Source organism: Oncorhynchus tshawytscha, linkage group LG09 (genome assembly GCF_018296145.1).
Source record: "Oncorhynchus tshawytscha isolate Ot180627B linkage group LG09, Otsh_v2.0, whole genome shotgun sequence".
Lineage (NCBI taxonomy): Eukaryota > Metazoa > Chordata > Actinopteri > Salmoniformes > Salmonidae > Oncorhynchus > Oncorhynchus tshawytscha.
This window is the reverse complement of record NC_056437.1, coordinates 17,983,711-17,996,133: the sequence shown is the minus strand read 5'-3', so window position 1 is coordinate 17,996,133 and position 12,423 is coordinate 17,983,711. Positions and strand designations below refer to the sequence as shown.

The following is a 12,423-nucleotide window of genomic DNA, read 5'->3' as shown; positions in this document are numbered from 1 at the left end:
GAAAGTTAACATTATGTTTTCGAATAACATCCCCAAGAGGTAAAATATATAGTGAAAACAATAGTGGTCCCAAAACGGAACCTTGAGGAACACCGAAATTTACAGTTGATTTGTCAGAGGACAAACCATTCACAGAGACAAACTGATATCTTTCCGACAGATAAGATCTAAACCAGGCCAGAACTTGTCCGTGTAGACCAATTTGGGTTTCCAATCTCTCCAAAAGAATGTGGTGATCGATGGTATCAAAAGCAGCACTAAGGTCTAGGAGCACGAGGACAGATGCAGAGCCTCGGTCCGATGCCATTAAAATGTTATTTACCACCTTCACAAGTGCCGTCTCAGTGCTATGATGGGGTCTAAAACCAGACTGAAGCATTTCGTATACATTGTTTGTCTTCAGGAAGGCAGTAAGTTGCTGCGCAACAGCCTTTTCTAACATTTTTGAGAAGATTCGATATAGGCCTATAGTTTTTTATATTTTCTGGGTCAAGGTTTGGCTTTTTCAAGAGAGGCTTTATTACTGCCACTTTTAGTGAGTTTGGTACACATCTGGTGGATAGAGAGCCGTTTATTATGTTCAACATAGGAGGGCCAAGCACAGGAAGCAGCTCTTTCAGTAGTTTAGTTGGAATAGGGTCCAGTATGCAGCTTGAAGGTATAGAGGCAATGATTATTTTCATCCTTGTGTCAAGAGATATAGTACTAAAACACTTTAGCGTCTCTCTTGATCCTAGGTCCTGGGAGAGTTGTGCAGACTCAGGACAACTGAGCTTTGAAGGAATACGCAGATTTAAAGAGGAGTCCGTAATTTGCTTTCTAATAATCATAATCTTTTCCTCAAAGAAGTTCATGAATTTATCACTGCTAAAGTGAAAGTCATCCTCTCTTGGGGAATGCTGCTTTTTAGTTAGCTTTGCGACAGTATCAAAAAGGAATTTCGTATTGTTCTTATTTTCCTCAATTAAGTTAGAAAAATAGGATGATCGAGCAGCAGTAAGGGCTCTACGGTACTGCACGGTACTGTCTTTCCAAGCTAGTCGGAAGACTTCCAGTTTGGTGTGGCGCCATTTCCGTTCCAATTTTCTGGAAGCTTGCTTCAGAGCTCGGGTATTTTCTGTGTACCAGGGAGCTAGTTTCTTATGAGAAATGTTTTTAGTTTTTAGGGGTGCAACTGCATCTAGGGTATTGCGCAAGGTTAAATTGAGTTCCTCAGTTAGGTGGTTAACTGATTTTTGTCCTCTGGCGTCCTTGGGTAGACAGAGGGAATCTGGAAGGACATCAAGGAATCTTTGTGTTGTCTGTGAATTTATAGCACGACTTTTGATGTTCCTTGGTTGGGGTCTGAGCAGATTATTTGTTGCAATTGCAAACGTAATAAAATAGTGGTCCGATAGTCCAGGATTATGAGGAAAAACATTAAGATCCACAACATTTATTCCATGGGACAAAACTAGGTCCAGCGTATGACTGTGACAGTGAGTGGGTCCAGAGACATGTTGGACAAAACCCACTGAGTCGATGATGGCTCCGAAAGCCTTTTGGAGTGGGTCTGTGGACTTTTCCATGTGAATATTAAAGTCACCAAAGATTAGAATATTATCTGCTATGACTACAAGGTCCGATAGGAATTCAGGGAACTCAGTGAGGAACGCTGTATATGGCCCAGGAGGCCTGTAAACAGTAGCTATAAAAAGGGATTGAGTAGGCTGCATAGATTTCATGACTAGAAGCTCAAAAGACGAAAACGTCTTTTTTTTTTTTGTAAATTGAAATTTGCTATCGTAAATGTTAGCAACACCTCCGCCTTTGCGGGATGCACGGGGGATATGTTCACTAGTGTAGCCAGGAGGTGAGGCCTCATTTAACACAGTAAATTCATCAGGCTTAAGCCATGTTTCAGTCAGGCCAATCACATCAAGATTATGGTCAGTGATTAGTTCATTGACTATAATTGCCTTTGAAGTAAGGGATCTAACATTAAGTAGCCCTATTTTGAGATGTGAGGTATCATGATCTCTTTCAATAATGACAGGAATGGAGGTGGTCTTTATCCTAGTGAGATTGCTAAGGCGAACACCGCCATGTTTAGTTTTGACCAACCTAGGTCGAGGCACAGACACGGTCTCAATGGTGATAGCTGAGCTGACTACACTGACTGTGCTAGTGGCAGACTCCACTATGCTAGCAGGCTGGCTAACAGCCTGCTGCCTGGCCTGCACCCTATTTCATTGTGGAGCTAGAGGAGTTAGAGTCTATGTTGGTAGATAAGATGAGAGCACCCCTCCAGCTAGGATGGAGTCCGTCACTCCTCAGCAGGTCAGGCTTGGTCCTGTTTGTGGGTGAGTCCCAGAAAGAGGGCCAATTATCTACAAATTTTAACTTTTGGGAGGGGCAGAAAACAGTTTTCAACCAGCGATTGAGTTGTGAGACTCTGCTGTAGAGCTCATCACTCCCCCTAACTGGGAGGGGGCCAGAGACAATTACTCGATGCCGACACATCTTTCAAGCTGATTTACACGCAGAAGCTATGTTGCGCTTGGTGATCTCTGACTGTTTCATCCTAACATCGTTGGTGCCGACGTGGATAACAATATCTCTATACTCTCTACACTCGCCAGTGTGTAGTGGCTATGACATGGTTTTTCGCCTGGTCACAGACAGCTGATGTGTCGTGCATTGAAGTCCACAAACGAAGGGAAAAGGTGAGAGGAGGAGAGCGCATAGAGGCAAGAAGGAATACAACGTGGATGCTTTGAAAGTGAACTGTGTTTACACGTACTCAGGGGTGTATTCATTCTGCCAATTCTGTTGAAAAAAATTCTTAAACGGAAGCAAGCGAAACAGGGATGAAAATACCTGAATTTGTCCAATAGAAACTCTTGTTTGCAATTGTTGGACTAACGATTACACCCTAGATAAGCTAAATGCAGGCAAGAGTGTGCAAGGCGGTATTGAATGTGTCACTGTATGGTCACCTCAAATGTTTCTCTCAACCTGTTATGCACCTATGTTGTAAACTTTCATTCATAGGCTAGGTTGTAGCAACCTCATGATGGGTATAGGGAAACATTTGAGTATCATGTAGTAGCCTAAACCTATCAATGTTACATTGAACTGGGTGAATGGAATATGAATGACAGTCCAATACAATCCAATATGCTATATTGGAAATACGGCCATGCTCATGAAAAAAAATAATCATCCTCCCTCATCTTATACAGCACTGACCGCAACTGGCACACACACACACAGCATGCACATGCTAAAGAATTTGTTCCCAACCAGGGGTACTAGGATCCCTGGGGGTACTTGGCCTATCCACATGGAGTACTTGAGAAGACTCACAAGACCATAGGCAGACTGGTCAAATCCACATGAATGGGTACTTCCAGGGTACTCCAGGCAGAGCAAAATGTAGTTGGTGGTTCAGTAACCGAAAAAGGATGGGAACGACTGTGCTAAAGTACATACACACACACATGCTAACACACACACAAATACACGCATTTGTTTTACTATCCTTGTGGGGACCAAACAATTGATTCCCATTCAAAATCCAATTTTTCCTTACACCTAAACCTAACCCTAACTCCTAACCATAACTCTTAACCCTAATTGTAACCCTATGCCTAAAATAGCCTTTTTCTTTGTGGAGACCGGCAAAATGGTCCCCATAAGGATAGCAAAACCATATCCCCCCTCCACTATTATATGTATTAATGAGACTCTGCTTGTCCCTCAGTGCCCTTTCTCAAGATGATCAAGATGATGCTCAACTTAAGATAGAAGACATCCTACAGATGGTAAGTATGGTTCAATCACACACATAAATACTATCTAGATTAGATGCTAAGCCGTTTAATTTACAGGGATGTAGTGGTAAAACTATGTTGAGTCAGTAAATAAATGGTGATGTAATTTGGAATGCTGACTTTGGAGCAGAGAAGTTCACTGCTCCACTTCATCCTGGTAAGACGTGGTCTAGAGACATTGTCTCGATATAGTCTGTGTGAAAAGGTTGTCTCCGTAAGGAATCAGAACAAATCAGTTGTATTGGTGTGTATTGTGGTGGAGCCTGTCCCCTGAAGACCCAACTAATACATTATTTCAAATACTTTAGAATGCATTTAGAAGTATTTGAGGTGAGCTTTATTTAACACTGAACAAAATATAAATGCAAGATCACACGGACAAAAAGCTTATTTCTCTCAAATTATGTGCACAAATTTGCTTACGTCCCTGTTAGTGAGCATTTCTCATTTTCCAAGATAATCCATTCACCTGACAGGTGTTGCATATCAAGAAGCTGATTAAACAGCATTATCATTACACAGGTGCAGCTTGTGCTGGGGAGAGTAAAAGGCCACTCTGAAATGTGCAGTTATGTTTCACTATATTGGCATCACTCCGCGGCGGAGGGATACATCCGAGGTGAGGTCTTACAGATTTTCTCCCATTTACACCTGTGTCACGGCTGGGGTCCACCCCTATATATAGGCCCCATGCCCGCGACACACGTTCTATTTCATTTTCTCGGCGGACGTCCGTATGGTTTAAGGTACAGACTTTCTGAAGTTCGCTTGGTAAGTCACTGGTAAGTGTAATATCTTGCGTGGAAGTTTACTCACTGGCTGTTTGCAGCCTGGAACAGCTGGCCAGCCCCTCCTCTTGAGTGATCTGTATCTTCCGCCCGTGGTTTGTCGTACTTGTGTTTGGTTAGCGTTACACTATGACTGTGTGCATCCATTAGTATAGCAGCTCTTGCTGCCACAAACTGTAATTTACCTGACACAACTTGCCCACTAGCTTGTTCTATGTGTGTGTTGTGAATTGCTTTAACATGCTGCTTGGTTCTCTGCTAATTACCCTGCAGGGTTTTTTCTTCTTCTTTCCCCTGCAGAGTGTAAGATTATAGTGATGGGCTTTCCACTATGTTGAGACATTACTTTTCCTTAACGGAGTTACTCCATCATATGGTGCTGTTTTTGCTGCTTGGATATTAAACCGGCTAGGTAATATTGCAACTAATAAATCAAATCCATTAACTGGTTGCTGTTTTTTTGTCTGTCTGTTTTTCCCACACGAGTCATCCCTGTTTTTTGCAGAGGTACTGGATAATTTATCCCTCACTGTGTTCCTATTCCTCCAAGCAGGTCACGACATAAGCTTTCCCAGGGCGTCTGACCCCTGCTCCGTGGCCTTGTTGACTTGGCTGAGCTCATGGCTTCCCTATGTGACAGGTGTGATGGTGGCATCGCCCTGGGGATCTATCTGCATACCTTGTGAATGCACTGCCTGGGTTTGAGCCACGCAGAGAGGGCAGGGGAGCCCCTACTGGATGCCTGTTTTGTGTGGTGTTCTCAGAACGCCTACGCCTGGCGTGATTGGAGGCCATGCGCAAGTGGGTTTGCCAGGCTCAGGCTGGGGACAAGCTCTCTCCCTCAGGAGTGAGGTGCCAGCAAGCTGTTAGTCCCTCTACTGGGCCCAATACCCTTCCCAGGAAGCGTGACCGGAGCCGCCGCAGGCAGAGCCCATCTGCTGCCAGTCCTGGATGGGGGGTTTATAGCTTTGATGGCAACGACATCTGTTATCTGTAGGCCAGTGATAAGCTGTTCCTGGGGGACAATGCTGGCACTGTTCAACACCGTGAGCGGGGCTACCAGGCTGACAGGCCATCAGAAGCCGGCAGAGGGGCTTCATCGCCCCCAGTTGTTCTAGAGGTTATGAGTAACCTACTCACTCGGGTAGCCACTGCACTGGACATCAAACTGGTGGACAGTAATGACTCTCCATCTGTCCCCATCTCTGCTGAGTTCCGCGAGGCCTTGCAGGAGAGCTGGGCCTCTGCCAGGGGGTGCTTCCAACTCACAGCAGAGACTGGACCATGGAGTTATGTTGCGGGCGCAGAGTCACTCGGCTTCTGGGAGTACCCGACCATGGACAACATGATAGCTGCCATGGTCCTCCCGGGCGGGTAGATTATAGTATGAAACCCGCGACTGAAGCCGGGACACCCCAGAGTCTTTGATTCGGACTTGAAAACCATATATGGGTCCCTCTGCTCTCTTGGTCGCCTTACTAACGCAGCCATGCTGCTGCAGGCCTCCCTGCAGACTCTGTTGCACCGGCTGCAGGAGGGTACAGAAGTGTTCCTCTGGGAAGCGAAGTGTCTTGCCTGCTTTCCATGCTCCAGAGAGATTTGGCCTGCACCAACGTACGGGCCATGGTGCGGGTGGTTACCTCCTGGCTCCAACTCTGGCTGGCCCAATCCCATCTGCCAGCTGCTCTCCAGAGCACATTTGCCACTCTCCCCATCACCCCAGGGCTGACGTTTGGCCCAGGGGTTGATGACATTCTGGAGCAGACCGATAAGGTTCGTAGGGACCGGGAGACCCTGAGACGGTTCATGCCGCCTCCTAAGGCCCCGGGTTCAAGGCAGACGGACCGTCGCCACCCACCTCTAACCTAATGACGGTGGGGCCTCTCTCCTGACCCATCGCCTGGTGCTGAGGGACGACAGCAGTGAGGGGCACAGTGTGCGGTTGAGCAACAACCTGTCAACCGTCGCCGCCATAGGGACGTGCTTGGGGGACCCAGGTGCCCGCGGCACCAGAGGTGAGGCAGGCCCCGGCAGGACCCCTGACACACCCTTCCGCTTCTCACAGACTCAAAGGGCAAAGTAGGAGGAGGGTGTGGAGTCCCCCTGGGTGATATCCACAATGCTCGAGGGGTACCGACTCTAATTCCGGTGCCTGCCCCCGTCCTTTAGGGGCCTTCGTGTCACCACGGTGGCCGACCCCCTGAAGAAAACCCTGGGTCTGGAGATCTCCTCACTCCCGGACAAGGGTGCCATCCGCAGGATCGAGACATCAGAACGGCTAGGTGGGTTCTACTCCACTTATTTTGTAGTCCCAAAAAGAGACGGAGGGTTTCGACCGATTCTGGACCTCCGCAACCTCAGTGGGTACTTGAAGGTACTGAGGTTCCACATGCTGTCCCCAGCCCGTGTGTTGCAGGCCGTGTCCAGGCACCAGTGGTTTGTGATGCTGGACCTGAGGGATGCATACTTCCATGTTCCTGTTCACCCAGCTCATTGGCAGTACTTCCGATTCACTTTCGAAGGGACAGCTTACAAATTCATGGTTCTTCCATTCGGCCTCTCCTTGGCACCCCACACTTTCACAAAGTGCATGGACACTGTCCTGGCACCTCTCACGTCCCGAGGATTGTTGATCCTCAATTACCTGGACGATTGGCTGATTTGTGCCCCGACCAGAACCCAGGTCCTGTCAGACAGAGACATGTTCCTGACCCACATCGGCAGGTTGGGCTTTACTGTAAACGACAAGAAGAGTTGTCTGACACCCACCCAGAGAGTGGCCTTCATTGGCATGGAACTGGACTCAGTCTTCACGAGAGCACGCCTGCCCACCAGAAGGGTTCAGGCGATCTTATCTTGCCTTGACCACTTTCGGCAGGGGCGGGTGTTATCCCCACCTGTTGGGCTTGCTGACGGCGACCTCCCACCGGCAAGCACCCGAAGCACCACCATAACCGCCAGCTGCGGGTGACTGCACAGTGCCTCAGGGCATTGTTGAGGTGGCGCTGTTGCTCCTTTCTCTCAGGTGGGGTGGAGATGCTGAGGATGTGCCACCGGGAGCTGGTCAGCACAGATGCCTCCCAGATGACTGGGGGGTGACCAAGGGCAGGTCGGCCATCGGCTGTTGGCTACCCCCTTGGAGCGGCAGGCTCATCAATACACTAGAGCTTCGAGCTGTAATGCTGGTCCTGCTGTCTTTCCTTCCACATGTGAAGGGAAGACATGTCCTGGTGAGAACGGACAACACCACAGTGGTGGCTTACATCAAACATCAGGGTGGACTGAGGTGCCCCACCTCCTCCATCTTATGGCACGGGAGTTCCTTCTCTGGGCTCAGGGATTTCTAGCATCTCTACACGCAGTGCACGTACCAGGGTTCCTGAATGTGGCAGCAGATATGCTCTCAAGGGAGGGCCCGCCACCTTGGGACTGGAGCTTACATCCTCAGGTGGTGCAGCACCTGTGGGACAAGTTCGGGAGTGCGCAGGTGGACATGTTTTCCTCCCTGGACAATGCACACTGCCCCCTGTGGTACTCCATGTCAGAGCCACCAGGGCTTCTGGGCTTGAATGCTCTGGCTCACGGTTGGCCAGGGCTGGAGCTTTACGCATTTCCCCCTTTTCCGCTGATGCAGGCTGTGCTGGACATATTGCTGTCTCAGGCCGGGGGAACTCTGTGGCAACTGAGACCATACCGCCTCAGTTTTTGGGCTTGGCCGCTGAACGGCACCAACGGCTGCCTAGGTGGAGCGGACACGATCAGTGAGAACAACAGACCAGCTCTTTGTATGCTATGGTGAGGGAGTCCTGGGGGCTGAGCTGTCAAAGCAGAGGCTCTCTCACTGGATTGTGAACATGATTACGACAGCATACTGCCTGGCTGGAAGGCCAGTGCTGGGATCTATGGTGGCACATTCAACACGAGGTGTGGCTGCGTCCTGGGCTCTACTGAGAGGAGTGCCCCTCGCTGATATCTGTGCTGCGGCCAGCTGGGCTTCCTCTTGAACCTTTGCTAGGTACTATCGGGTGAATGTGGCACCTCCCTCTGCGGTTGGGTCAGCGGTCCTGGGCGTCGCCTCCCCTTCTGGGGACTGTGCCGGGATCTCCTTCCACATTGATGGCCTCTGCATCTTGGTCCCGCGCTGGGACTTCGCCGTTGGCTGGCCAGGTTCCTCTAGCACCGACAAAATCTGGTACAGGTATACCAATATATTGGAGTGATCTAATATAGTGAAACATAATGAAGGTTACGTATGTAACCACGGTTATGTGAGTTATATGGATCACTCCAATCCTCGACAGTGCTAGAGGCGCCTCAGAAATGATGTAGAGAATGTGTGTCACGGCCATGGGGTTTATATATATATATGAGGCGGACCCCAGCCATGACACAGGTGTACACGGGAGTAAATCTGTAAATCCTCACCTCAGATGTATCCCTCTGCCGTGGAGTGATACCCATATATTGGAGTGGTCCATATAACTCACATAACCGTGGTTACGTACGTAACCTTTGTTTTGTCACACCACACAATGCCACAGATGTCTCAAGTTGAGGGAGCGTGCAATTGGCATGCTGACTGCAGGAATGTCCACCAGAGCTGTTGCCAGATAATTTAATGTTAATTTCTCTACCATCGTCGTTTTAGAGAATTTGGCAGTAAGTCCAACTGGCCTCACAACCGCAGAACATGTGTATGGCATCGTGTGGGCGAGTGTTGTGCTGATGTCAATGTTGTGAACAGAGTGCCCCGTGGTGGGGTTATGGTATGGGCAGGCAAAACTATGGACAATGAACACAATTGCATTTTATCGATGGCAATTATAATGCACAAAAATACTGTGATGAGATCCTGAGGCCCATTGTGAGGCCCATTTTTTTGAGGTATCTGTGACCAACAGATGCATATCTATTCCCAGTCATGTGAAATCCATAGATTAGGGCCTAATGAATTTATTTCAATTGACACATTTCCTCATATGAACTGTAACTCAGTAAAATCTTTGAAATTGTTGCATGTTGCCTTTATATTTTTGTTCAGTATAGATTGGAGATTGCACTTTTGAGAAAACTCCATTGCTTCTATTTTACAGGGAAAATAAATCAAGCTCAGCTCATATACTGTAAAGTATTTGACATGCACCATGTGCAGCAACATGCCAACCAGGTTTTATCCCCTGTAGAACCACATTGGTCCACTGTGTCCTTGTGTATATTAGTTTATATTAGCTGTCAACAAGCCCAGAGTATACAGTTCATAGTGGAGAGAGTGTAGACATGGAATACTGTTTGTGGCACTTTGAAAATACATCAACCAATTGAATATTGGTTTAACAGACGGAGTGTCCCAAAGCAGAGTGTTTTGATGCTCTGTCTGCGATGGAGCTGGCTGAACAGATCACCCTGCTAGACCACATTGTGTTCAGGAGCATCCCTTACGAGTGAGTGTATATTCTACATCAGAGAATAGTATTGTTGTGCTGTTGTTGTTTTTGAATAATTGTGGTGTGTTCTGTGTCCACCAGAGAGTTTCTGGGCCAGGGCTGGATGAAGCTGGACAAGTTGGAGAGAACTCCATACATCATGAAGACCAGTCAGCACTTTAATGATGTAAGATTTAAAACAGATCTATACTCTATAGCTCTATACCAGACAGCACTTCAGATCTAAACTCATATCTTAACATATCTCTTTATCCCGTCTTTTCTTTAACTGCCTCTTTCCCACCCCCCATTTCTCTCACCCCCTCCCCTCTGTTTTGTCCTGCTCTAGATGAGTAACCTGGTAGCGTCTCAGATCATTGCCCATACAGACGTGGGCTCCAGGGCTAACTCCATAGAGAAGTGGTTGGCTGTGGCTGGTATCTGTCGCTGCCTCAACAACTATAATGGAGTTCTGGAGATCACCTCAGCTCTCAACCGCAGCGCCATCTACAGGCTGAAGAAGACATGGGCCAAAGTCTGCAAACAGACCAAGTCACTGATGAGCAGGCTACAGAAGACCGTGTCATCAGAAGGCCGATTCAAGAACCTGAGAGAAACCCTAAAAAAGTAAGGAGAGAAAAAAGGGTGAACGTGTGTCTCTGGGGATTTACTCCTAGATTATCACTAAGGACTTTGTGACAAGTTAGGAAAAGCATGAATATTATGTGAATATTGATTGATGGATTGATGTTTGTGCAGCTGCAACCCTCCATGTGTGCCCTACCTGGGGATGTATCTGACTGACTTGGCCTTTATCGAAGAGGCAACATCCAACTTCACTGAGGAGGGACTTGTCAACTTCTCCAAGATGAGGATGGTAAACACACACACGCACACGCACACACACACACAGTCAATCACTCTGCCTGTATCTCTCTCATTTTGTCTCATGTCTCTTGTCTCTGTTCCAGATGTCTCACATCATCAGAGAGATCCGTCAGTTCCAGGGTGCGCCCTACAGGATAGAGCACCAAGCCAAGGTAACACACACTACACAGTCGACCAATGGAGTTGTTTTTTGTCACATGCGCCGAATAAATCAGGTGTAGACTTTACCATGAAATGCTTACTTACTCTCTCCCAGGTTACTCAGTTCCTGCTGGATAGGACTCTGGTGATGGATGAAGACACTTTGTATGAGCTGTCCCTGAAGATTGAACCCCGCCTCCTTCCTAGTTAAACACAAAGAAACACCACACAGTTGGTTTCACTCCAGCTGGCACTTAATTTAGTATTCTTATTATCATCAGCTTGGTAACCATGGAACCGATGGACGGGAGAGCCCTGAGAGTCACCTGGTTTAGGGTTCTTGTTACTTTAGCAGCATTGCCAATGAACAACTCATGTGAAGACGTGCCTTGCTTGTAAATATGTACATATCAAGATGCTGTAATAAACTGTATTAGTGTAGTGATAACTGTTATAATGATGATCTTGCATACATTTCAATGTAACATATAATAATATATGCCATTTAACAGATGCTTTTATCCAAAGCAACTTACAGTCATGCATGCATACATTTTAAGTATGGGTGGTCCCAGGAATCAAACCCACTGTCCTGGCGTTGCTAGCATCATGCTCTACCAACTGAGCTACAGAGGATTCACATTGAAGAAGACTGAACCCAGTTAGATTTAGGTTTGGCTGTACCTGTGACTTTGAGAGGGAGAAGTTTAGCTGGCCAGACTAATGGCAGCTGTGGGAAGAGACTAGTGAGGAGGGGCAGTGGCTGTCTCTATATTGTCCTCTACTGGTGAACTAGTGGAAGTCAACCTCAAATCTTAAAGTGATTGTGAGCATTCCCCAAAAGATTTTTCAAATCAAATGTTATTGGTCATATACACGTATTTAGCAGATGTTATTTGCAGGTGTAGCGAAATGCTTGTGCTTCTAGTTCCGACAGTGCAGCAATATCTAACAAGTTATATCTAACAATTTCACGACAAATACCTAATACACACAGTAAAGGAATGGAATTAAGAGTATATAAATATATGGACGAGCAATGTCAGAGCAGCATAGACTAAGATACAGTAGACAATATAGAATTAAGCAATAAGGCCTGAGGAGGTGTGGTATATGGCCAATATACCACGGCTAAGGGCTGTTCTTATGCACGACGCATCGCAGAGTGCCTGGACACAGCCCTTAGCCGTGGTATATTGGCAATATACCACTGAGGTGGCTTATTGCTATTATAAACTGTTTACAAATGTAATTAGAACAGTAAAAATAAACGGTTTGTCATACCCGTGGTATACGGTCTGATATACCACGGCTGTCAGCCAATCAGCATTCAGGGCTCGAACCACCCAGTTTATAATACAGTATTGT

At 47.1% G+C, this 12,423-nt stretch overlaps 1 protein-coding gene across 5 annotated transcripts in view; it reads left to right on the top strand.

The window, feature by feature from the left end:
* Nucleotides 1-12,024, top strand: part of LOC112257267 (ras-specific guanine nucleotide-releasing factor 2-like) — a 103,542-nt gene extending 91,518 nt beyond the window's left edge. For 2 of the 5 annotated variants that reach the window (XM_042326645.1, XM_042326644.1), the window contains 7 exons: nt 3,746-3,806; nt 9,941-10,044; nt 10,129-10,213; nt 10,376-10,653; nt 10,786-10,903; nt 10,998-11,066; nt 11,171-12,024. In XM_042326645.1, coding sequence (XP_042182579.1) covers nt 3,746-3,806; nt 9,941-10,044; nt 10,129-10,213; nt 10,376-10,653; nt 10,786-10,903; nt 10,998-11,066; nt 11,171-11,266 — 811 coding nt within the window. In that variant the 3' untranslated portion in view covers nt 11,267-12,024. Of the gene's footprint in view, nt 1-3,745; nt 3,807-4,337; nt 4,435-9,940; nt 10,045-10,128; nt 10,214-10,375; nt 10,654-10,785; nt 10,904-10,997; nt 11,067-11,170 lie in introns of those variants that run through there. The other 3 variants (XR_006084043.1, XM_042326646.1, XM_042326647.1) reach the window with 3 other exon arrangements.
* Nucleotides 12,025-12,423: the final 399 nt, after the last annotated feature.